The 27,483-nt window shown below is 48.5% G+C and overlaps 1 protein-coding gene across 1 annotated transcript in view; it reads left to right on the top strand.

The window, feature by feature from the left end:
* The window catches only part of VAT1L (vesicle amine transport 1 like), a 103,304-nt gene that overhangs the window by 48,231 nt on the left and 27,590 nt on the right, over positions 1-27,483 (top strand). The window contains exons 3-5 of the mRNA XM_075325856.1: positions 11,820-12,035; positions 22,293-22,435; positions 27,118-27,221. Of these exons, the coding sequence (XP_075181971.1) occupies positions 11,820-12,035; positions 22,293-22,435; positions 27,118-27,221 (463 nt within the window). The remainder of the gene's footprint in view (positions 1-11,819; positions 12,036-22,292; positions 22,436-27,117; positions 27,222-27,483) is intronic.

The raw sequence follows: 27,483 nt of genomic DNA, 5'->3' as shown, positions 1-27,483 counted from the left end.
AAGCCACTCACCTGTGGAGGACTGGCAATCAGGGTCAGATTGGGCTATTTAACTGAGTAGTTTTCTCCTGTTACTTGCCGGTGCTCAATGTCTCCTGTGTGTTAAGGAAATTCTGAAACCAGCCCTGCTCACTACCAGAACTCCTCTCAGATAAGTGGTCTTTGTACCTCTGCTGTTTGATTTTCACTTTCTTGTTGTTTTTTCTGCTTTAATACTAAGGTTTGATTCCTATTTTGTCTGTGTGGAGTTCTTGGTGGAATGGGATCATTCCCTGCTGGGAGTGTCTGTATACTTAGCTACATGATTCTGCAATGTATTGTGTTTTGTCATGCTTGGTATTAATTCACTCCCTCATCTGTATTAGTGTTTTTGGATCCCAGTAACATCAGAGTGCTGATACAGTGGGAGAGAGGTTGTGTGACCTCAGGATTTTAACATATTAGAAGTGCTGGTATATATTAGGGTTTTCACGGCTGCAGACAGTTGCTCTTTCCTATCCTTTCCTATAAAGATAGTTTGGGCCTCACCTTTGCTGAATCTGTCTTTTCTACCTTTTGTATTGTGTTTTTCTATATCAACGTAGCCGCTACATGTGGGGGGCTATCTATCTATCTTTGGGGACTGCTCCGAGGCAGATTAGCTTTCTATATCTCTATCTGTGAGATTATTTAGTTCTCCGGCTGTGTTGATGCGTCCAGGTCATCGTAGGCTCGTCCCACGGCTACTTCTAGTTGTGTGTCAGGATTAGGGCTGCAGTCCGTTAAGGTTCCAGCCACTCTGTTACCTTTTGGGATTCCACATTCTTTGATCCTCCTCGGGGCATTTTCACTCGATAACAATTTAAATATTTTTGGCAGGTGACAGGTGCACCTTAAAGAGGAGAAAAAAATCAGAAAACCTTCCAAGGGATGAGCTTTACCTTTAATACTGTGTGATAAAACATTGACAACCCCAGCTCTGCTATATCTGTAGACAGATTCTAAATGGGACTTGAACCTTAAGGCATTGTGTTATCAAACAATTGTGGCACGAGGAAGCTTAACTAAAATAACTGTACAGCGTTACATAAAAGCACTGCAGAAACTCTGTGTATTTATAGCTATCCCTGTAGGAAAACAGTAAGGACCTAGTAATGGCTTAGTGACTGCAAAATGTATTCACAACATCTCAGGAGAAAGGCAGAATGAATGCAGCTCCCTTCTCCGTTCCATTCTGCTGCACCACTTGGGAGCTCATGAGCGCTGATTCCGCACATCTCCATGAAACGGCATCATTCTAGCATTCAAGAAGAAAATGCATTGCATTGTAAACATGAAACCATGCAAATGTCTGCTGTGGATTATGCTTATGTTTTACCCAGATAGGCTGGCGTTTCAGAAGATGGCACCTATTGTGCTGACTCTGCTTCTTTTTAGGATTACAAAATTTACATAATTCACAGCAGTAAATCCTCAGTAGTAGGTGGGCTGGTACCGTACAGCAATATATATATAATTTTAGTTAATACGGAAACAGGTCAGCAACAGTTGGCAGTAATATTCCATATGGATAGTTTAGACCATATTAGTAAAGTACAAAACATGTATCAATTGGGGCTTTAACAAACTATCCGCCACCTCCCAACATGATATAGTCACTATATAGCATGTAAAAGCCAAGGTACTGAACCTATACTGACCAGTGATGTAGGTACCTGCCTGTCCCAACGCGCGTTTCACCTTCTTATACGTATACGTCCCCTGAAGAAGGTGAAACGCGCGTTGGGACAGGCAGGTGTTGCGGTACCTACATCACTGGTCAGTATAGGTTCAGTACCTTGGCTTTTACATGCTATATAGTGACTATATCATGTTGGGAGGTGGCGGATAGTTTGTTAAAGCCCCAATTGATACATGTTTTGTACTTTACTAATATGGTCTAAACTATCCATATGGAATATTACTGCCAACTGTTGCTGACCTGTTTCCGTATTAACTAAAATTATATATATATTGCTGTACGGTACCAGCCCACCTACTACTGAGGATTTACTGCTGTGAATTATGTAAATTTGGTAATTCTGTGCTATTGTTTTAAAACGTGAAATAAAAATTATTGTTTTTATTAAAATGGAGTCATACCACTTTTTCTCTGGCTAAATATAAAAATAGTGGCATTCCAGCATATGTTGTTTGGATTTGATCTAAATTCTTTTTAGGATTGTAATGTGAATATTCCATTTAAAGGGATCCTCCACTTTTATCTATATAAAGCTTAAAGGAGCCTATAGGCTGCTTTACACGCAGCGACATCACTAGCGTTGTTGCTGGTGAAAGCACCCGCCCCCGTCGGTTGTGCGTAAATCGCTGCCCGTGGCGCACAACATCGCTATGACCCATCATACGTACTTACCTGCCTAGTGACGTCGCTGTGGCCGGCGAACCGCCTCCTTTCTAAGGGGTCAGTTCGTGCGGCGTCACAGCGACCTCACACGGCAGCCGTCCAATAGAAGCGGAGGGGCGGAGAGCAGCTGAAAGAAAGTAACGCCCACCTCGTTGCCGAAGGGCGCAGGTAAGGTGTTGTTCTTCGTTCCTGGGGTGTCACACGTAGCGATGTGTGCTGCCTCAGGAACGACGAACAATCTGCGTCCTGCACCAGCAACGGTATATGAGATTAGAACGACGTGTCAACGATCAACGATTAGGTGAGTATTTTTGATCGTTAGCGGTTGTTCGTACGTTTCACACGCAATGACGTCGCTAACGAGGCCGGATGTGCGTCACGAATTCCGTGACCCCAACGACATCTCGTTAGCGATGTCGTTGCGTGTAAAGCCCCCTTATGATATGATTCATTCCGCCTGAACCACGGGAAGAATGAATCAGAAACCAACTCCCTCATTACAAACATATGTTTTGCTATAAAATTTTGCGTTGTTTCATAGAAAAACGGCCTTAAAAGTGTGGCTGTTGACAAGGTGACAATGAAAATGTAGATTCCCGGTAGCTTCTCACCGCCCACCAAGCTAGACTGATAGGTCTGTCCCTATAGATGTCTGTATGGTCTGTCTGTCCCTGTATATATGTAGGTCTGTCCCTATATATATGTAGGTCTGTCCCTATATATATGTCTGACCCTGGGCGGCACGGTGGGTCAGTTGTTAGCACTGCACTCTTGCAGCGCTGGGGTCCTGGGTTCAATTCCCACCAAGGACACCATCTGCAAGGAGTTTGTATGTTCTCCCCGTGTTTGCATGGGTTTCCTCTGGGTACTCCGGTTTCCTCCCACACTCCAAAAACATACAGTTAGGGACCTTAGATTGTGAGCCCCAATGTATGTAAAGTGCTATGGAATTAATAGCGCTATATAAATGAATAAATTATTATTATTATTATACGAGCACAGGGAACGATCGTCTAGCTGAGTATTTGGTGATGATGCAACTAGGATGACTAGTCTAACAGGCTTCTCCATGTTTGCTTAGATAGACTGATAGATCTCTCCCTGTGTCCCTATGTAGTTGAACGGGCAGGGAGAAGTCTGTAGGGATATAGCTCTTATACTAGTTTACTTGTCCCTACCTGCTCAGCTAGACCGACGGGTCTCTCCCTAGACACACACATGAAGAGGCTTGTCATGCTCAATGGGCAGGGAGAAGCCTGCGGGAATCTGTCTCTTGCACTAGTCATACTAGTTGTATCATCCCCACCTGCTCAGCTAAATCAACGGGTCTCTCCCTAGACAAACACACGAAGAAGCTTGTCATCCTGAATGGGCAGGGAGAAGCCTGCGGGGACATACGTCTTAGACCAGTCATACTAGTTTACGCGTCCCCACCTGCTCAGCTAGATCGACGGGTCTCTCCCTAGACACACACATGAAGAGGCTTGTCATGCTGAACGGGCAGAGAGAAGCCTGCAGGGACCTGCCTCTTGGACTAGTCATTTTAGATACATTTTACCCACCTACTCAGCTCTCTCCCTAAGCACACATTTGTCTCGCTAAATGGGCGGGGAGAAGCCTACAGGACACTGCCTCTTGGACTAGTCATACTAGTCATATCATCCCTACCTGCTCAGCTAGACTAACAGGTTTATCCCTATTTACTATTAAGGAAAAAGACTTGCCACGTTGAATGGGTAGGGGAAAGTCTGCAGGGACCTGCCTCTTGGACTAGTCATACTAGATGCATCATCCCCACCTTCTCAACTAGATTGACGAGTCTCTCCATATACACACAGGGAGTGACTAGACTACCAGCGAAGCAGGTGGGGAGAAGCCTGCAGAGCCTTTCATCTTGGACTAGTCATTCTCATCTGCTCAGCCAGACTTACAGGTCTCTCCTTAGACACACACATGAAGAGGCTTGTCGTGCTGATTGAGCGAGGAGAAGCCTGCATTGATCTGCCTCTTGGACTACTCATACTAGTTGCATCATCCCCACCTCCTCCGCTAGATCAATGAGTCTCTCCCTAGACACATGAAGTGATGGCCCAGGGGCACCTCTGGCTGTGTAGTCGTGGCACTGGTACTGAGGCAGCCCCCTGGTTCCACCACTTCTTTAACTTCGGGGGCTGACTTGATCGTGCAGTGTGGGACGTCTCTTTCACCGGCCGATGCACAAAGAGTCTTCAGGCAAAAGTTGAAATGCATAAAAACTGACATTTATTCACACAGAAAATAACACTCCGGTCAGCAGATTCCGGCAATATTGGTGGAGCTGGGGACAACCTGCCCAAACGCGCCCTCTGGTGGGGGTATGCCCTAGATACTCTTCTTCTCCGGGCTCCCAATCTCCGGTCAAGCACGCACTGGACCCACACCAGCGGAATAGACCCTGAGGTTGCGTCCACCTCCTTTGCTCCGGTGTCCCCTGGTGTTCCGCTCACACACTCACACTTGCCGCTGCAGATGTTCACTGCCTGCTGTCCCGGATCCTTCTTCCCCCACACACACACAGACCTTCCCTAGATATCCGGCCGACTCCTCCTCCCCGGTGGCAACAGCCGTCCCACCCGGCCACTAGGGGGTGCCCTAATACACAAGATCACATAATAAAACAACACATTTTTATTATTTACAATACCGGGTTTAACTGTACTAGTAGGGGGTAGGCCCACCCATTACATTCCTCCCCTCTTACAATCCGAGCCTCCCGGCAAGGCTCTTAACTCTAGACACATTAAAACATAAAAACCTTTTAGGTCAGTCCACACCAACAGCGGCACCAGTTCAGCGGCGCTCCTGGTCTTTAGGGGCGCTTAGAGGCGCAGCAGCGCTCCCGGTCTCTAGGTAGCGCCCGGAGGCTCAACAGCGCTCCCGGTCTTACGATGGCGCCCGGAGACGCAACAGCGCTCCCGGTCTTAGATGGGCGCCCGGAGGCTCAACAGCGCTCCCGGTCTTAGTTGGCGGGCAACAGACCCGTAAAACTTTCAACAGAAACCTTCTGCCGGTCTGGGAACAACACCGGTCTTAAACAGGACAGCTACAGGTAACTATGCAGGAGGCCAGGCTCGCTTCCATTCCTCCGCTTGGGCCTGAATGTAAGCTCCCAGGGTCTGTCCCGGCTGGCGACGGATCCACCGGCAGGACAAGGGGGCAAAGGGTGGTTCTGCTGGCGTGGCTGCCTCGGCTCCTGGCGGGGGTGAAGGTGTCGCTACCCGGGGTGGCGGTGGCGCGTCCAAAACAATGACCGGTTGATTGGTCACATGCTGACTCACGGTTACCACTGGAGGAATCTTCTCCGGGTCAACGGTCGGCCCAGACGATGTTTCCGGGACAGCAGCCACGGTGCGCCGGGGGTGAGAGGGCTCGGACGGGACCGGTCTTGCATGGCTCCGGCGCCGCTCTTGTTGCTCCTCCCACTCCAGCTCCTCTTGCCACTGGGCCGCTTCCCGGGCGGTCGGCATCCGGTTCACGGCAACGGCAAATAGGCCGCGACTACCTGCGTCCGGCAGAAATTGAACCTTCTCGCCCGGCCAGAGTGTGTGGAGCCGTTTGGGCAGCCCCTCCACGTCCAGGTGGACTCTATTATAAAAATAGTCGTCCCCGGTGCTGACCTCGCGGATGAAGCCGTACCCCTCCTTCTGATTGAATTTTACCACCACGCCGGTGGTAAACTGCAGGGCCAGCTCCTCTCCGCCCGGACCGGACAGCATCTCCCGGACAAGGGTTTCGGCCAGAAGACGTTCCTGAACAGGGTCGGGCTTCGGGGACGGAGCTCTGGGGTGCGGTTCGGCGGACGGGACGATTACCGGGTCCCAGATGAAGCCCCGGTGGTCCTTCTCCAGACGCTCGGCAAACACTTCAGCCGGCTCCGACAAGGGAGCAGATGGTGTGGCGGCGGCGCCAAGCTGTGGGGTCTCCCAAGGGAAGGCTGTAACCCCCGAACGGCTTCCTGGTGGCGTAGCATACGTCGCCCTCACTTCGGTGATGGTACTTCCGGTCTGTGCGTCCCAGGTGGTTTTCCAAGACACCTTATCGGGGCGCGTAGAACCTCCCGGTCCCACTGGAAGATCCACCAATGCTGCCTCACTGGCAGGGGCAAACCTGGGTCGGCCCCGGCCTAAGCTGATCAAAGCCATAGTTGTAGCCAGTTCTTCCGGTTGCCCAAAAGCTTCCATCTCGGATCGCTGTGCTGTAACTAGCGGTGGCGTCAAAGTGAAGACTGAGGAAACAGAAGGCGGGCCTCTGCTTCCCGCTCTTAAACAGTATCCTCCCCCAGCTTCACGCAACATCTTGACTCCTCCGCGGCGGTACTTCTTTCTCTTCAGTACACCGCCCACTCTACATGTTCTTCGGCGTGCCCTGGGACTGGCGCCTCCCCTCTTTGGGCGGAGTACTCTGTACCTCTTCCTCGGCACCGGCCAGCCCCAGGCTCTTCTTTTGGCGCCAATTTTTCGCGCCTTTTCTTCTTCTTGGGCCCGGTCCAACGCTACGGGCACTGTGTTCTCTTCCCACCAGGGGGCTGGGAATTTTCTTCCATAGTCAGGATCCTGTGCCTCAGGCACTACCTGATCTTCAGCTTCCTGGGTCCCCGGCAGGGAACTCGCATCCTGCCGACTACGCCACATGAAGTGATGGCCCAGGGGCACCTCTGGCTGTGTAGTCGTGGCACTGGTACTGAGGCAGCCCCCTGGTTCCACCACTTCTTTAACTTCGGGGGCTGACTTGATCGTGCAGTGTGGGACGTCTCTTTCACCGGCCGATGCACAAAGAGTCTTCAGGCAAAAGTTGAAATGCATAAAAACTGACATTTATTCACACAGAAAATAACACTCCGGTCAGCAGATTCCGGCAATATTGGTGGAGCTGGGGACAACCTGCCCAAACGCGCCCTCTGGTGGGGGTATGCCCTAGATACTCTTCTTCTCCGGGCTCCCAATCTCCGGTCAAGCACGCACTGGACCCACACCAGCGGAATAGACCCTGAGGTTGCGTCCACCTCCTTTGCTCCGGTGTCCCCTGGTGTTCCGCTCACACACTCACACTTGCCGCTGCAGATGTTCACTGCCTGCTGTCCCGGATCCTTCTTCCCCCACACACACACAGACCTTCCCTAGATATCCGGCCGACTCCTCCTCCCCGGTGGCAACAGCCGTCCCACCCGGCCACTAGGGGGTGCCCTAATACACAAGATCGCATAATAAAACAACACATTTTTATTATTTACAATACCGGGTTTAACTGTACTAGTAGGGGGTAGGCCCACCCACTACACACATATAGGAAGAGACTTGTCATGTTGAACGGGCAGAGGGAAGCCTTCAAGGACCTGCATGATAGGTCTCTTCCTGGAGACACACATGAAGAATCTTGATTATGCTGAATGGGCGAGGAGAAGCCTGTAGGAAACTGCCTCTTGGACTAGTCATACTAGTTGCATCATCTCCACCTCCTCAGCTAGATCAACGGGTCTCTCCCTAGACACACATAGGAAGATACTTGCCATGTTGAATGGGTAGAGGGAAGCCTTCAAGGACCTGCCTCTTGGACTAGTCATACTAGCGGCATCATCCCCACCTGCTCCGATAGATTGACAAGTCTCTCCATATACACACATAGCTAGCAGCTAAGCTGGCGGGGAGAAGCCTGCAGAGCTAGACTGATGGGTCACTCACTTTTGCTCACATAGAGAGACTTGCCTAGATGGGCAGGCGGGTAGAAACCTTCGAGAACCTGCCTCCTGGACTAGTCACCTTGTTCTGGGCCCATTTGTGGTTATGCGCTTTGTGTATGGAATTAATATGTTCACATTTGTATATGTCTTGCGTTGTGTCGAAAACAGCGCCACAGCTGTACACAGGTTGTGTGTGGTATTGCAGGTCAGTCCTAAATGTTCCTGTTCACTGAATGTTGCAGTTGAATGATGCAGGAATGAAAATCAAATCATTTTAAAAAGTAAACTTTTCATTATAGAATAATTAGATTTCATTTACATAAAACCGGAAAACTTATGTGGTCACAGCAATAGGTAATTACATTGTGTAATTCCCTAACAGATGGTCATTATTAATAATATCTTTCCCTTCACAACCAGAGTCGATGCCGCAGGAGGATACATGATACAGATAGCACAGGTTCATGGTCTCTGTAATTATATCCATCCATCTTTATGCCGGCCTCCTCTTTTTTCATCAGACATCTTCCAAACATGGATGCACAGATGTTAAAGAGCTGAATTTGTCATCATTTATGCTCTGTACGTTTGCAGTCTTAAAGGGTTTGTTCCATAAACACCTTATCAACTATTCACAAGGTAGACAATCATCAGGGTGTCCGGCTGCTGGGACCTGAGAACGAGGGCCCCAATTTCCCCTATTCCAATAATGAGCATGTGCGAACACTGCATTAATACTAACTCCTATATACACTTCCTTCACACAGTGTACCCCCGTTCTTGCGATTAGTTGGGTTTCCTGTGGTTGGTGTCACAAAGGAGAGTGGTCCTCTCTGTTTCAAATGTTTAGGAGATGGGTTAAAATTGCTGGTTGTGCAGATTCCACTTGGTCCAGTGCTGCAATGGTTAAGTAGTCCATCTGGTCTCCTAAACTCTGGATGAAAAGGCGGGTCTCAGCTGTTCTGAGTTTCCCATTCACCTTTACTATAAATACTCCCCTCTCAGCTCAGGGAGTTGCCAGTGATAGATTCGTTATGCCTAGCCTCTAGAGGGAACCTATGAGCTGTGGACCAGGAAGTCATTTTGGGAGCAGTAACCGGAGATTGCTGCTTGGAAGTTGTGTTGTGTTTTCCCTTCATTTAATCCCTTTTCAGTTTTCCCCATTTATCCGTTCCCTTTACTCCTTCCTGTAGTTTGGTGTGCCTTGTACAATAGCTGTTTCTTTTACCCCCATCCATCTTATCTCTTCTGTGTCTTTAATGTAGAGCGGGACTAGCGTTTCCACTCTCCTGCGCACTAGACAGGGCTGAGTCTAGGGAAAGACAGGGATTGGAACGTGATCACTGGGTGAAAGAACCCGTCTAGGGATGTCCGGAAGCTCAGTGCTGCTGAGGGTAACTGTCAGGGGTTACCCCTCCCTATCCTTCCCTAGTTGTAGTGTATCCCTTCTCCAGTCTTGCCAAGGTCCAACCTTGGTGGAGCGTGACAACTGACAACTAGAAGTTGCCCTGGAGTGGTACCTGGTGCTACCTCACCTGACCATGAGTCCAACCTCACCATCAGAGGCTCTAGTGAAGACTGGATAGGCACCTAGTCATACCCTTCTCAAGGTAAGCCTAGCCCTGGGAAGAGTAGGCCCACGTCCCTCTTTCCCCTCTATAACTGTACCGTAACATTATCAGTGGCAACTTCCTGAGCTGAGAGGGGATTATTTATAGCAGAGGTGAATAGGAAACTCAAGACAGCTGACACCCGTCTTTTCATCCAGAGTTTAGAAGACCAGAGAAACTACTTGACGCTCCGGACCCAGGAGAATTTGCACAACCAGCAGTTTTAACCCATGCAAATGTGCGTGTTTCTCCTGACACCAGAAATAGAGGGGACCATTCTCCCCACCAATATTACATTTATGATCTGTAAAGATGAGCAAATCAAATTGTATGAAATCTAATTTACAATGAATTTCCCCAATATTTTGGATTCAGATGAATCCAACATTTTTAGGATTTGATGGCAGCCAGCAATCATTTTGCTCATTCACACTTCAGTTTTTGGCGTACGAGTACTATCCGTGGGGGTTTTTTTCGCATATAGTACTCGTACCTAAAATAGCAAATGGGGTCCGTTCACATGCCCATGATTTTTTGAAGATCGAGCAATCCGGGCAATATTGCGGAGACATGTCCAATGTCAATCTGAGTGCTGGATTAAAATTAACAATAGAAGTCTATGGGGCCATGAAAAGAACGATTTTCTTGTACATGAAAATCAGTGACATCAGTATGAGTCTTTATTTAGATTTTTTGGGGGGTGTGGGGGTTTATATTCATCATTCTGGGCCTGGTTTGGGGTTTCCAGATTTTTTTTGGATGTTTATTGAATTGCGAATTTTTAAAAACATTTGTACAAATGTGCTCGAGTCCTCCTCCTGTAATGATTTTATGTATGCCTTTAAAATTTTTGCTCAAGTTTTGCAAGACTTTTTGCTCTAAAAAGAGACAAAACAGAATTTTGCACAAAATTCATCAACCAGTTTTTGAAAAATGTGGAGCAAAAACGTGAACAAATACCACAAGACTTAAAAAAAAATCTGCAAATGATAAATCGGGTCCAAAATGTTAACTCTTCCTTATGCTGCTCAGTGATACTTTGCATCAGTTTTTTGAATCTTACTAAGCTCCTTTCTGGCATTGAAGACCTATGATTTTTCTTCCAACATCACATCCTTCCTGTCCTTCTGTTAGATATGCTTTGTGGTTTGGAGCGATCTCTGAGCGTAATACTGTCATGGGATGTTCGGCTCTGTACACACCTGCTGGCAAGGCGTCGTCGGACTCTTCACACCACAGAGTCTAAGAAGCACTCTGAGGCTTCTGGATTGTTCAGCAGAGCCGGGCATCGGCTGATTCAGGTTCACTGGTCTTCAGCTCTGCAGGAGTTAATTCCTGCAGACTGGTGAGCAGGAACTACGGTAGGAGCTCAGGTTGCCAGTTGCCTTATGCAGCTGTCTCCTTCCTATTTAAAGCACAGCTTCCTTCCAGTGTGTGCCGATGATAGCTTCAGCGATCCCGGTCTTGGTGGTTATCCTGTTTATGGTTATCTGTGTTGCACTTTTGAATGGTGTGAGCGTTCCCCTGTTGTGCATTACTTTCTTCCTTTTTTCGCTGTTCCCATGTTGTGCATTACATTCTTCCTTTTTTCGCTGTTCCCCTGTACACATATTGTCTCTCCTGTGTGTTTCCTTTCTCCCTTGTCCATGTCATTTTCTGGGGTTTTGTTGTTTTCCGGCCCACCCCAAGGGTGGGAGAGGGGGAGTAAGATCAGGGCTCAGACAGGTGTTAGGGTGACACTGAAGGCTCGGACCTGGCTACCATCAAGCCTACCTCTGAAATAAGGGACAGCGCAGGGTCTCAAGTCTAAGGGCCAGCCTAGGGGCCCCTGTCCTTTCATTACATACCAAATGACAAATACTCATGTTTTTCGAAGCACTTTCATATCAAATATGCTAGCTGAATCATGCAAATCTTTCTGAAATGGTGGTCGGTCTCCAGAGCAACAAGCTGTAAACAAAAGCAAACTACAACTCCTAAAATGCTAAGACAAGAGCCTGTTGAGGGATTTTAGTTTTTAATTGCTAAAGAGCCACAGGTGCAAGATTGTTGCTTTTTGGTAATTTTTTTCCCATGCATTCCTCTTCCGACCTTATGTTATTTCATTGCAGATAGGCGACAGAGTGATGGCCTTTGTCAATTACAACGCCTGGGCGGAGGTGGCCTGCACTCCTGCAGAGTTTGTCTACAAAATCCCTGATGATATGAGTTTCTCAGAAGCAGCGGCTTTCCCAATGAACTTTGTCACAGCCTACATGATGCTTTTTGAAGTGGCCAATCTCCGAGAAGGGATGTCAGTTCTGGTGCACTCCGCAGGTGGTGGTGTGGTAAGTAACAACCGAATATGCATTGACTTAATACACTTACAACTTTTAGGATGGTTTCTTATATAGGGGGAGAGTTATTAAAGTGTTTGGGTGAGCAATCACAATAAAAAAACTGCTGTCATTAATAGATACACTGATGAGCAAAAGGGTAACAATGTTTTGAACTTTTGAATTTCAGGCTCCATATCTCACCATCCACTACAGATTTGAGTTTGTGACTGCCTTCATTTTATAGACAATAATCTTGACTATATCATACATAAATTTGACTTACAACTATTTAGCATATGATTAGTTATGCAGATTAGTGCACATGTGGCGCCCCTGACCTGGTCAGGCACCACTGAGTACTGCACCCATGCTGGGGACAGTACAATACAGGTAATCCAGAAGGCTGACCGAGGTGTGACTACACAGGCGCATAGTGATCAGGCCTCACACATGTACCTATGAGAGGACCCCTGGGGATCCCAGGAGGGGGAAAAGCCTTCACCTCCACTGGAATAGTGGAGGGGGCCAAAAGCCTCCATCTCCTCTCAAGGGGTGTGGTAAGAGAGTCTGGTTGCTAGGTGGCGTAGGCAGGCACAAAAGGGAAAAGAGAAGGAGGAGTAAACAGTCTGCAGCAGAGTGTGGAGGAGTGAGGAGCAGGAAAGTGAAGCTCTGACAGGAGCAGCAGTGAAGGTCCCAGATGTGAGCCGGTTCAGAGCAGAGTCCAGGGAGCTCCGAGGAGAGCTGACCCCTTCCCCTGGGCTGCTGTAGTCTGACAGCGTCCGCGCAGTGGCTACCGACGGGGGAGAACGGTCACCTAGGAGTGCTACCCGAAACCCATCTCCAGCTAGAGAGAGAGCACAGAGTGGGAAGTAAGGAGACTGCTAGGGAGAACCAGGCCCAAACGGGCGGCAGATCCCGGAGCGGGGATAGATCCACCTTTCCCTGCTAAACCTGCCGGTGTGGGGCCCTCAAAGCCCACACCACAACACCACAAAAGCCGCAGCCACGTAGCCACAGTTAGGGCCCATAGTTCACAGGAGGCAAGCAGCTGGAGTGATCTGGCCCAGGCAACAAGCAAACGGCAAACGAAGGGGAGAGAGGCTTCAGCAACTTCCCTGGGTGACCCCCATAGGGACTAAAAGTCGGGGTTACCCCAAACCACTAAGGGCTAAGGAAGGCGAGTCGGTAGTCACCATCAGAAGTCAGCCTGAAGGATACCTGGTTCCCGCCTGGTTCATCCCAGCTACGCCCGGGTTACTCACCCTGCCACCTGAAGTGAGTAAAACCCCTGAAAGACATCCTGCGTGTGTGGAGTTATTCTGCGCCTTGTGGTACTACGCACCTACACAGGGCCCTGGGGCTTGCCTCACTCTCAGGAGGCTATTCCAACTAACTGCACTCACCATCAGCCCCAGGCGTCCCTCAACCTGCAGTGGCGGTCCCCACTGACCGCAATACTGAGAGTGGCGTCACGACAAATAGAAGATTCCCTACCTGTGACGAGATCCAGCCGAGTGGAGTCCCTGAAGGTAATGCCCCGACACTACACCTGTGGGGCTTCACATCTGGCGTCACGAACAGGATAAGGACTAGACCTGTTCAGACAGGTGACCATGTGCCTGGGCGGTCCGCTTGAAAAATTGGAAGCGCCGCCATATTGCCACCATGAAAAGCGCGCCGAAAAACAACAGCAGCCCGCGCTGGGAGAAGTTACCGCCCACGAAGAGGTGTGGCTACCCAGAGATCCCCTGCAGAGTTCTGACCTCGCAAGTGAAGAGAGCGGAAGCGTCCAGAGACGTCGGGACAGAAAGGGAGCCAAAAGCCTGCTGCTGGGAGAGGAGCTGCTGAAAGAGGCAGAGCGGAAACTGAACAGCTTGCTACTAGAGGCAACGACGAGTCCACTGCTGGGAAATCGTACAGAAGAGGGCGCAGAAGAAATGGCGTCTGACCGCAGAAACCCAGAACCGGGCTCCGCTGCCTGGTGGTATCGGGAGCTGGCCCAGTTCTGCGACCGACTGGAGACCCGGGTCGTGGAGCAGATCAGAGAAGAACGCATGGAACTTCTGGAGATGGCTGCCGCGGTTCAGGCCTATGAAGGGAGAGCCGCGCGCCGAGTGCCAGACCGGGCGGTGACGACTCAGACCCCGATGCTGCCACCGATGGGTGAGTCCAGTGTTGCCCCTGCCGGCCCGGATGCCCCGACCCCTGCTGCCACGCCCGCGGTCCCTGAAGAGGCGCCCGGCGCGGCGACGCTGAGCCAGGCCGCAGCCACGCCAGGTGCGGCCCGCCAAGCCCAGGCCGCCGCAGCGATGCCCTGCTCGGCCCACCAAGACCCGGTCCCTGCAGCGATGCCCTGCCCGGCCCGCAAAGAACCGGCTGCCACCGCGACCCTCATCCACGCCGCAGGTGTGACGCTGACCCAGGCCGCCGCCTTGCTAGGCCCGGCCCGCCAAGACCCCACCGCAGCAGCGACGCTCATCCACGCCGCAGGCGAGGTGCTGAACCAGGCCGCAGCCACGCCAGGTGCGGCCCGCCAAGCTCCGATCGCTGCAGCGACGCCCAGCCCAGCCTGCACCGATCCCATCGTGACAGCGACGCCGAGCCAGGCCGCCGCCATGCAGGGCGCGGCCCGCCAAGACCAGGCCGCCGCCATGCCAGGCGCGGCCCGCCAAGATAAGATTGCATCACCATTTACCCCGGCCTGCAAGGCCAGAGCAGACACCGCTCCCCAGTCCAAAGAGGTCCCTGCTGGAAAGCCCACGCTGGGGGAGGACCCCGCATACTGGCAGCTGAAGGCTGACATGGAGGCCAAGTTTCCACAATGGTTGGTGGACCAGTACATACTCCCTCCGCATACCCCCAAGACGACTCCTGCAGCAATCATGCCAAAGAGATCCCTGCCTGGGCCTGCTGAAGAAAGTCCATCCCCAGCACTGCCACCAAAGGAGTGCTCAGAAGAAATAAGGGGGAGGGGAGGCCAGGAAGCTGAGGAGCTGACTCAGGAGCCACCAGCAGTGGATCCATGCCCAGAGCCGGAGATGTTGCCATATTCTCGCTGGGATGAAGAGGAAGATTTATCCAGCAACCTCACCTGGGAGCCTGCCAGCAGTGAAGCAGCCACCCAGCAGAATCAAGCCCGCAAGACACGGCGCCGTAGCAGAAACCAGTTGTCACCTGCTCCGCCATCCCCAGAGCAGAGAGAAGTCACGGCCAGAGACCTAGAAGAAAAACGGTTCCTGAGAAGAGCCAAAGCACAGGTCAGAGGACCCCTTTGTAGAGGAATTGTGGAAGACTTTAGCCTGAAGTCAGGATACGGGTTCATCGTTGCACCTGGTATCAAAGAAGGCATTTTTGTCAATAGGAGAGACGTCAGAGCTAATTTGCCGAGAGGACATCCTGGAAGGAACCTGCGTACAGGAGACTCCGTACAGTTTACCATGCATCAAGGAGAAAGAGGGTGGTATGCGCTAGACGTAACACCATGTCCTACAGAGAAAGAAACAGATACAGAGAAAGAAACAGATACAGAAGATACAGAGGAAAGAAAAGAAAAGGAACCCATTGATGACCAAGATGAAGAAAAAGGTCAAGGAAGCAACAGGTGCCGCAGCCCTACAGGCCCAAGCCCTGGTGAGGAGGAATCTGCATAAAATAAAGTACAACAAGTTACTGTTTTGACCAGTTTGAAAGTTTGCAACGTTACTGTTTAAGAGATGTGCCCACATAAACTGATGTGAGAAATGAACCTTAAGGCTATGAACTGGCTATAGCCACAAACTCTCGCAGTGTAAATAGTTACACCAGAGGGCACCACCGCCACCAGAGTCAGCCTGTTTAGGGGCTTGGCTCGTCTGCAACCAGGGAGCACGTCCGTATATAGGGCCTTGGCTTACCTGCAACCAGAGAGCATGCCTGTTTATGGGGCCTGGCTCTCCACCACAAAGAGGGTACCTGGTCAGCACCAACTGTGGAGGCCGCCTCTACATCCTGCCAGAAGAGGCTGAAGGCGCGGATCCACCAGGCCAGGTATGCCCTGAAAACCACCAGCCCATGAAAGCCGCCTCTACATCCTGCCAGAAGTGGCTGAAGGCGCGGCCAACGTGAAAGGGTTTGGGTGGGTTAACGGACTTGTGGGTGGAGGGTGGTGATGTATGGTACCTGGTGCTTTTAAATGTTTTACCATGTTTTAATGTTTTATGCATGCATTTTAAAATGTTGTCTTGCAGCCCGAGGACGTGCTGGTGATAACTAAGGGGGAATGTGGCGCCCCTGACCTGGTCAGGCACCACTGAGTACTGCACCCATGCTGGGGACAGTACAATACAGGTAATCCAGAAGGCTGACCGAGGTGTGACTACACAGGCGCATAGTGATCAGGCCTCACACATGTACCTATGAGAGGACCCCTGGGGATCCCAGGAGGGGGAAAAGCCTTCACCTCCACTGGAATAGTGGAGGGGGCCAAAAGCCTCCATCTCCTCTCAAGGGGTGTGGTAAGAGAGTCTGGTTGCTAGGTGGCGTAGGCAGGCACAAAAGGGAAAAGAGAAGGAGGAGTAAACAGTCTGCAGCAGAGTGTGGAGGAGTGAGGAGCAGGAAAGTGAAGCTCTGACAGGAGCAGCAGTGAAGGTCCCAGATGTGAGCCGGTTCAGAGCAGAGTCCAGGGAGCTCCGAGGAGAGCTGACCCCTTCCCCTGGGCTGCTGTAGTCTGACAGCGTCCGCGCAGTGGCTACCGACGGGGGAGAACGGTCACCTAGGAGTGCTACCCGAAACCCATCTCCAGCTAGAGAGAGAGCACAGAGTGGGAAGTAAGGAGACTGCTAGGGAGAACCAGGCCCAAACGGGCGGCAGATCCCGGAGCGGGGATAGATCCACCTTTCCCTGCTAAACCTGCCGGTGTGGGGCCCTCAAAGCCCACACCACAACACCACAAAAGCCGCAGCCACGTAGCCACAGTTAGGGCCCATAGTTCACAGGAGGCAAGCAGCTGGAGTGATCTGGCCCAGGCAACAAGCAAACGGCAAACGAAGGGGAGAGAGGCTTCAGCAACTTCCCTGGGTGACCCCCATAGGGACTAAAAGTCGGGGTTACCCCAAACCACTAAGGGCTAAGGAAGGCGAGTCGGTAGTCACCATCAGAAGTCAGCCTGAAGGATACCTGGTTCCCGCCTGGTTCATCCCAGCTACGCCCGGGTTACTCACCCTGCCACCTGAAGTGAGTAAAACCCCTGAAAGACATCCTGCGTGTGTGGAGTTATTCTGCGCCTTGTGGTACTACGCACCTACACAGGGCCCTGGGGCTTGCCTCACTCTCAGGAGGCTATTCCAACTAACTGCACTCACCATCAGCCCCAGGCGTCCCTCAACCTGCAGTGGCGGTCCCCACTGACCGCAATACTGAGAGTGGCGTCACGACAAATAGAAGATTCCCTACCTGTGACGAGATCCAGCCGAGTGGAGTCCCTGAAGGTAATGCACCGACACTACACCTGTGGGGCTTCACACACACAAGGGATGAAACGAGAAAATCTAAATATTTCCATTTTCTCCAAAATCAAGGGATAGTTGCAGATTGTAGAGAAAGAGGACTTTGCAGAGATGATTACAGCTGAGAAAACTAAGGTGGGCTTTACACGTTGCGACATCGGTAACGATATATAGTCAGGGTCAGTTCGTTAGTGACGCAATTCCGGCGCCGTTACCGACATCGCAGCGTGTAAACCCTAGGAGCGACGATCACCGTTCGCAAAAACGTCAAAAATTGTTGATCGCTGACACGTCGCTCCTTTTCATAATATCGCTGCTGCTGCCGGTACGATGTTGTTCCTCGTTCCTGCAGCAGCACACATCGCTGTGTGTGAAGCCGCAGGAACGACAAACATCTCCTTACCTGCGTCCCGCTAGCAATGCAGAAGGAAGAAGGTGGATGTTATGTCCCGCTCATCTCCGCCCCTCCGCTCCTATTGGTCGGCCGCTTAGTGACGTCGCTGTGATGCTGAACGCACCTCCCCTTTGAAGGAGGGAATGTTCGGCGGTCACAGCGACGTCGCCGACCAGGTATGTGTGTGTGAAGCTGCCGTAGCGATAATGTTCGCTACGGCAGCAAGCACCACATATCGCATGTGCGACGGAGGCGGGTGCTATCACGCTCGACATCGCTAGCAATTGCTAGTGATGTCATTACTTACAGCAAGATGGAATTGCAGCTGTATATTGCTCAGGCCAAAAGACTACTACTACTACTACTCCAGCAGGATACAGCTAAACCCCCACTAGGTGGAGGCAACACAGGTGCAGGTAGAGCCATTCAGACTCACTTCCAAATATGGAAGAGGTGATGGCTGGATGGTAAAACTGCACACTAGTGGCTTGCATAGAGCACTGTTCACACTAACAGACGCACAGTCACAAACCCGCAGCCTATTAGGTGACGCCCATACTATTAGATCAGGCGGGCTGCCAAGCCGTACCCCTGCTGTGCGCTACGTAGGGACAGAACCTCTAATAGCAAGGCCTAGCAATTGCTAGCAATGTCACAGCGTAAAAAGCCCGCCTGAGAGCAAAACTCCAAAATGGAAATATTTCCATTTCCTCCTACGGCAAAGAAAGGGATAGTTGCAGGTTTGAGTCAGGAAGCAGATTGTAGAGAAAAAAGAGTAGTTTGCAAAGATGATTGCAGCTGAGAAAACTAGGGGGCAAACTGAAAAATGGAAATATTTCCATTTTCTCCTACGGCAAATAAAGAATAGTTGCAGATTTGACTTAGGAAGCAGATTGTAGAGATAAAAGGAGTTTGCACAGATGATTGCAGCTGAGAAAACTAAGGGGCAAACTCAAAAATGGAAAAAAATCCATTTCCTCCTATGGCAAACAAAGGGATAGTTGCAGGTTTTGACTCAGGAAGCAGATTGTAGAGGAAAAAAAGGAGTTTGCAGATATGATTGCAGCTGAGAAAACTAAGGGGCAAACTCCAAAATGGAAATATTTCCATTTCCTCCTACGGCAAACCAAGGGATAGTTGCAGGTTCCAGTCAGGAAGCAGGCTGTAGAGAAAAAAGGAGTTTGCAGAGATGATTGCAGCTGAGAAAACTTCAAAATGGAAATATTTCCATTTCCTCCTTTGGCAAACAAAGGGATAATTGGAGGTTTGAGTCAGGAAGCAGATTGCAGGGGAAAAAAAGGAGTTTGCACAGATAATTGCAGCTGAGAAAACAAGGGGCAAATGCCAAAGCACAAGAAAACTGATCACAAAACCATTTAATACTGAGACACTCATTTCTGAGTAGGCCTTAAAACAGTCTTTAGTGATGGTGTTACTGGGATTCACCGGGCAACTTGTGAAGCACAGGATTGGCTGGTGGCCACATGGGAAGGGAGCAGAGCCCGGCCCTGGAGCCGAGACCAATGCTTAACATGGATGATTATGCCGTGGCTGCGCTTCTCACAAGCTACAGTTTGCTAAGGAAATTTTTCCTACCTTTCACTTGTGAAATCACAGAAGGGGATGGCAAAACAAGCGGTTCTTATACCGCCTTGTGTAAACTCAGCCCTAGGTAGGAATACTGCTTCAATATTGTAAATCAAACAGCTCTAATCTTCATTTACCATGCCAGTATAAAGCACGCAATAACAAAGCAATCATCATAAATGACTCCCGTTGACTACAGCTCGGTCCTTGTTCTACATTCGGAAGGAAAGAAAACCATTAAATATCACTGTAAAAATACAATTACCATGAGCCGAGTCTGAGGGAAACGTCTGATCTTAATATCCTCATTCTTCTCATTCCATCAAACACGTAATAAGATTTACGAGGTTATTTCTTGTGGGTGATAATGTGGATTCAGCAGGTCGGGGATTATTGGGCTTTTTAAACAAGGAGAAGTGAAAACCATATTTCATTGGTGGCCAGAAATCATTGAACGTTACTTTTATATATTCATTTATGGGTTTTACAAGTGTAAAATAACCTATTTGTTTGGAGATCATAGTATCCAGGTTTACATATCCATATGGCACCTATGGAAGTGTTGCCCATGCTGTCCATTCGATTTTATCCAAAGGTTCATAGAGGTTTTTCCATTAAATATTCCCTCCTGGGCCGTACACATGCACCATATGGCGACACATAAAGTGGATACAAGTCTGTATCTGTGTGCCATCATGTACTCTCTGTGTGCTTGAGACCTAAGGGGTATGAACATTTGTATTACAGATTTAACAGGCAGGAAAATCATTTTGTTTTTTATCAAGAAACTAGAAAAATAAGCATAAAATACCCTTATAATAGCTCCCAATTCATGTCAATGCGAAAATATGCCTGTAGTGCACGTGGGACCCAAAAGCATTATGTTTGTTCTTTGCACATTTTTTACTTGTTGAGCTCTTCCTATTTTTCAGTGAGGGGAAAAACATGCGCTAGAGTGACAAATGTTTTCCCTTTGAAATTAATTAGGCACTTATTTTAAAACGTTATTACCATTTAATACAATTTTTTCTATGTCATAGGCCCTGCTATGTGGAATGTGCCGCTTATCGGGGGAAGTCCAAGTTCTGGGACTCCCTCTGAACTGTCAAAACACTGCTATAAAGTGCTCAGCTACTGGGTTAGCCGCACGCACAAAGAAGTGTAAGAAATCAATAAAAAGTCTATTGGTCCGTACGCTGCTCTGTGACGAGAGGGCTGTACGCACCCATACACTTAAAGGGGACCAGCCACCAAGATTTTCCTATATAAACTAAAGCCAGTGCTATACTGGTGCTTTCATGCGAATTCTATACATACCTTTCATTGTGAGATTGGATGTATAGTTTCTGAAATATAGGCAAGTAAAGTTTGTGAAATGCACTGTTATTTGATTGATAGATGCTGCAAAATATCTAATAGGTGGGCAGGGTTTTGCTAGATATTCCCGCCCCTGTCTGCCTGCCTGTCCTTCGTTCCACTGTTTCTGTTATGACAGGGGGAAGAAGGAGAGAGGAAAGGACAGGGGGAAGAAGGACAGGGGCGGGAATAAGTAGCAAAACCTGACCCACCTTTTAGATATTCTTCAGCACCTATCAATCAAATAACAGTGCATTTCACCTACTTTACTTGCCTATATTTCAGAAACTATACATCCGATCTCACAACTAAAGGTATGTATAGAATCTGCATGATAGCTCCAGTGTAGCACTGGCTTTAGTTTATATAGGAAAATCCTGGTGGGTGGTCCTCTTTAAATAGGTTGCACACTACTTTAACATGGATGCCCTATCATCAAAATAGATCCTCAATGTCTGATCGGTGAGGGTGCGAGACCCGGTGACCCTGTCAATCAGTTGTTCTCGGTGTCGGCACCAGCATAACTCTGTCTACTGTATAGTAGCTACAGCTGGTTACTGCATATCCGCCCATTCTTCAAATCAATAGGCAGAGGTGCAGTTCCCAGTCTTGGCCTCTATTCTGTACTGGTATGCAGCTCCGAAACTGAGCAGTTCTGGCCGCCAATGACACAGAGAACAGCTTTGTGAGGATGCGGGGTGTCACACCCCTACTGATCAGACATTGATGACCTATCCTAAGGATAGGCCATCATAAAGTAGTGGCCAACCTCTTTAATATTAAGTTGATGCATCGCCCTATGTGCGCTGCTCATTCAGGAGCCGTGGATTTCAGAGCAGTGTTTTGTCCGATCGGTGGGAGTCTCGAGACCACGACCCCAACGGACAGTAGAACATAGCAGCTTCTAGAGCAAATAAAAAATGCTATCACATAATAGTTACGTTGTAAACATAATTTAAGGCTGTGTGCACACTATGTGTTTTTGTCGAATTTTTGCCACTTTTTTTCTGCGCAGATTTGCCACAAAACCTTAAGGGTTTCAAAAACGTGTGTACTTTACGTTGCATTTTTTTTCTGCCAAGAGATGCCGAAATTTAATACTTAACGTGTTCACCAACCCTAAAGCATTTTTTGGGGCCAATATGGCTGACATTTCTTGGCTAATATGGCACTCAATGTGATACTGTTGGAGGGTAATTTGTGCTAACATGGGGTATTTGCCCCACTGGGGGTATTTTACTCTGCATTGGTGCCTTAGAGAAGTATTTTGTGCTGCCGAGCTTACTATTTGAGCAATGTGGTTGTGTTTCGGTGGCACCGCTGGACGTTATATGGGCCTAAGCTGTACTTTTTGTTGGAGTGACCCAAAAAAAACTGGTCAACACTGTCGGTTTTGGGTGTATACAAGAAAATTCCCTAATCCAGTGCCTTATGTGATATTTTCAGGGACAAGCGGTGGCTCAACTTTGCTCAACTGTTCCCAACGTCACGGTGTTCGGCACTGCCTCTGCCTTCAAGCACGAGGCTATTAAAAACTCTCTAAATCACCTCTTCGACAGGAATGCAGATTACGTACAAGAAGTCAAAAAGTAAGTTATTGTTTCCATGAGAATCCTAAGCCGATCACATTGTGCTCATTCCAGTTGTGAGGTCTGCGCCAACACCACAGGGCAGTCCCAAATGGGCACTTTTTAAAGGGACTGTCTTATTTTTTGGCTCAAACAGAAGGTATCTTTCAGGTTCCTATCTGTAAATCAAAATCACAGTCTGGCCCAGACCGCCATGATGACTTTTTCCATTTACGACTCATCTGTAGAATTTGCAACACTGACGCGTTTCAGTTATTACAATTTCGGCACCATGCTCACCCACTTCCAAGCTACACAAGTTCCCCATTCTGTTGGTACCCCAATTCTTTGCCTGTTGCTGTCCTATTTGCCCCTATTACTGTTGTGTTGTGCTCCTCTTACCGCCCCACATAGTAATACGGTAACTGTGCCCCCTTTAGATGCTAAAATTGCCCCATAGAAAATAGCAACGCAGTATTATCTTTGACCTGGATGTCCTCTTGAAGGAATCACACACAGAACATGTGCGCCCTAGAAACTAGTAGTGTTGTATTTTTGCCCCGTAAAAAGTAATAGTGCCCCTATGAAAGTTAATAACTGCTCGTAAAGAGTAAGAATGCCCCTTCAGTGCCCGACAGAAAGTAATAATGCCCCTATGTGCCCCACAGAAAGTAATAATACCCCTGTGTGCCCCACAGAAATTTAATAACTCTTAAATGCGTAGCCAACAAATAATATTTTCTCAAGTGCCCCCCACATAGTAATGCCGCCCGAGTGTCCCATTAATAAACCCCAAGTGCTCTCAAAGAGAAAGAATGCCCCTTCAGTGCCCCGCTGAAAGTAATAATGCCCCCTGTGTGCCCCGTATGAAGGTTAATATCTCTTAAATGCGTAGTCAACAAATATTGTCCCAAGTGCCCCCCACATAGTAATGCCGCCCGAGTGTCCCATTAATAAACCCCAAGTGCTCTCAAAGAGAAAGAATGCCCCTTCAGTGCCCCGCTGAAAGTAATAATGCCCCCTGTGTGCCCCGTATGAAGGTTAATATCTCTTAAATGCGTAGTCAACAAATATTGTCCCAAGTGCCCCCCACATAGTAATGCCGCCCGAGTGTCCCCTTAATAAAGCCCCAAGTGCTCGCAAAGAGGAAGAATGCCATTTCAGAGCCCCACAGAAAGTAATATTTCCCCCTGTGTGCCCCTATAAAAGTTAGTAACTCTTAAATACACAGTCAACTAATAATATTGTCCCATTTGTCCCTACGTAATAATGCCACCTGAGTGTCCCATTAATAAAGCCCCGAGTGCTCGTAAAAAGTAAGAGTGCCCCTTCAGTGTCCTACAGAAAGTTATATTGGCCCCTGTGTGCCCCTATGAAAGTTAATAACTCTTAAATGTGCACTCAACGATTACTATTGTCCCAAATGCCCCCACAAAGTAATGCCTCCCAATTGTCCCATTAATAATGCACCAAGTGCTCGCAAAGAGTAGTAATGCCCCCTGTGTGCCCCTATGAAAGTTAATAACTCTTAACTATGCAGTCAACAAATATTGTCCCAAGTGCCCCTCGCATAGTAATGCTCCCCGAGTCTCCCATTAATAAAGCCCCAAGTGCTCGCAACGAGTAAGGTCCACTACCACAGTGTCTAAAGGCCCCGTCACACACTACGATATATCTAACGATATGTCGTCAGGGTCACGGAATTCGTGACGCACATCCGGCATCGTTAGAGATGTCGTAGCGTGTGACACCTCCGAATGACTGTTAGCGAGCAAAATACTCAACTTATCGTTGCTCGTTGACACGTCATTCATTTTCATAATGTCGTTCCTCCTTCTCCGCGCCGGTTGTTCGTCGTTCCTGAGGCAGCACACATCGCTCTGTGTGACACCCCGGGAACGACGAACACAGCTTACCTGCGTCCCGCCGGCAATGAGGAAGGAAGGAGGTGGGCAGGATGTTATGTCCCGCTCATCTCCGCCCCTCCGCTTCTATTGGGCGGCCGCTTAGTGACGCCGCTGTGACACCGAACGTCCCTCCCCCTTCATGAAGAGGATGTTCGCCGCCCACAGCGACGTCGTGAGGGAGGTAAGTACGTGTGACGGGGGTTACTGACATTGTGCGCCACGGGCAACGAATTGCCCGTGATGCACAAACAACGGGGGCGGGTGCGATCACTCATGTGATCGCACGATATATCGGTGCGTGTAACGCCGCCTTTAGTGCAAGCATTGCGAGCTGACATCCTGTGCATCCCCCTGTTCCATACGTTTCAGACCGAAAGCAACATGTGGCCTACAGAACAGAGAGTGGTAAGACATGGAGCTCATGGCCTCCTGCCGGATACAGTCAAAAGTGGTCCAAGACGACCAAGTCTACTAGCTACATTACCAATTGAAATGATTAACCAGCTTTTTTGAAAGATAACCCTAAAGGAACAAGACTGGAAATGTTTCCACATCAGCATGCCCTTTTTCCTCAGTTATACCTCCTCCATGGATCTTCGACTCCATGAGTGTGCATTTGGGCACCGAAGAAGTCTTGCAAAGTCAGCGTCTCCTTCAGTAATTCGAAGATCTCCTACTTTTCAGGGAGAGTTGGCCAGTCTAAGGCAAATTGCCATCCTGAGTTGGTTATTTGATAGCGTGGCCAATGTGAGGATGTGAAGCAAACACAGTGACTCAGTGATTAGCAATGGTATTCTCCAACTATTGGGTCCTAGTAGTGATGTAACATGAGGGATGTGGAAAAATCTCCAACAGGGCCCATTACTATCCCAGTTCTTTACTAATGGGTGAAATGGATTTTTTTGGAACCCTTAGGTACCAAGACCTTGGTGCAACTGCAACCCCTGTTCTCACTATAATTACACCCCTGGGTCTTTGATCCCACTGATCGGGTGACATGTGTGGGGTTTGTATGGGCTGTGTTGTCCTCCCAAATACTGATAGATCCTCGTACTATAGGGAAATAAGACTGTTCCCCTCTATGGAGGATGGGGATTGATGTGATCTGCGGATCTGGTGTCAGCTCTATATAAGCAGTGGGTAATTAATAATACGATAAGACGTCTCATGTGGGAGTTTGCCAAAAGATAATGAAAGACTTCACTTCTATCGTTGAATTTCATGAGCAAACTCCCATGTCAGATTCCTGTTATTTACTTTTTCTGAAGAAGATGTCAATCATTCTAGAGAGCGGGGGGGGATGCCGGCCTCGTAAGGCCTAGTTTCCGTACTCTTGGGAAATTTTCTTGCTCTCAGTTTACACAAATAGGCTTTGCAAATTTTCAAAGCAAAATATAGGAATAACATTATTTATTTCCGGAATTTATTTTCCTGGTCATAAGGAAATAAAAAAATGTAGTGAATACTGGGAATCTCTATAAAAAATGGTGCAGAATGAAAACCACCTTCATACCTAGCTCTATTAATTCTGTATGGGAGTGTTGGGGGTAGTGGAGTACCGTGTTCAGCTTTTCTGGCTCTCCCATAGACTGTGAATGGAGTGGTCAACCTCCATTTTATTCAGGCAGGGCTCTGAGACCCATTTTTATGATCACTGGACATCCCAACTAGTGGTAAGTAATCCCTTATCCTATAATTATGAAGTAATTTACCATCTTGGAAAAACTGGGTTAGGTGGTAGGTCAAGCAAGAGTCCATGTAATAAGGTTTTCTTTTCCCGTGTTTCCTAATAGCTTGTCCAAAACTCTGATCTAATAGCTCCTAGCACTTTATTTCACAAATCTGTGGCTGTTCCAAGAACTCTCTTTCTGTACACATTCATTGGGCAGCCTCATAAATGAATAACCATAATTCCACTCTCCTAATGGCTCAGCATTTCACACAGCAGCTCAGTGTGGTAACTCTTTATGTTTCATGTATCACTTCTAGAGTTGAGCGGATTGTCAATAATCCGGGTCCGGCGGATCCGTCGCGGGTTGTCAAAGAAGTCCGGATCCGATCCGGAATCCGGACCCATGTAAATCAATGGGGAGAGTGAGAGAGAGAGAGGGAGAGAGAGAGAGAGAGAAAGAGAAAAAAAACAAAAAAAACCTCGGACCCGGATCGGACGCTGAAACCGCGCGGATCCGGACTTTTAGAGTTCGGGTCCGCTCAACACTAATCACTTCAGATATTCTTCCTGCTACTCAGTGGTATTCTATCAGAGCATGTTACATCAGAGCATATCTCCTACAATATGATTCACACATCACCAAATCGTTTTACATAGTTGTTGCAGTATACATATAAAAACGGGGCATATTTCACTCAGCAGCTAATTGGGGTAACTCTTTATGTAGTGCATCCATCACTTCAGATATTCCTCCTGCTACTCAGTGGTATTCTGTCTGAGCATGGTACATCAGAGCATATCTTCTACAATATGATTCACATATCACCGAATCTTTTACACAGTTGTTGCAGTATACATATAAAAATGTGGCAAATTTCACTCAGCAGCTCAGTGTGATAACTCTTTATGCACTGCATCCATCACTTCAAATATTCCTCCTGCTACTCAGTGGTATCCTGTCAGAGCACATTACACCAGAGCATATCTCTTACTATATGATCCTCACATTACAAAAGTCTTTTACACAGTTGTTGCAGTATACATATAAACACATGGCATAGTATATGTCATTGGATTACAGGTATCAACAGATATTAACATGAACTTTTGTTTATACCATTCAGAATCTCACCTGAAGGAGTAGATATTGTCTTGGATTGCTTATGTGGAGAAAACACTGGAAAAGGAATTGGCCTCCTGAAACCACTGGGAACATATGTTTTATATGGTACGTTGGATATTTCGGCTACTTAAGCTAATGCAAGTCTTCCCTTATATTTACTTCTTTGCTGAATGGTAATTTTCATGGGGGTGTACTGATGGACCCTAAGCCTGGGGACCCTGCGCTGTCCTTTATCTCTAAGGTAGGCTCGATGGTAGCCAGGTTAGAGCCCACAGCGTTACCCTGTCTCCTGTCCAAGCCCTGATACTACTTCCCTCCCACCCAGGGAACGGGACGAAACCCAGTAACAAAAACCCCACAAATAGGC

This window comes from Anomaloglossus baeobatrachus, chromosome 10, assembly GCF_048569485.1.
Source record: "Anomaloglossus baeobatrachus isolate aAnoBae1 chromosome 10, aAnoBae1.hap1, whole genome shotgun sequence".
Taxonomy (NCBI): domain Eukaryota; kingdom Metazoa; phylum Chordata; class Amphibia; order Anura; family Aromobatidae; genus Anomaloglossus; species Anomaloglossus baeobatrachus.
This window is presented reverse-complemented; position numbering and strand designations above follow the sequence as displayed.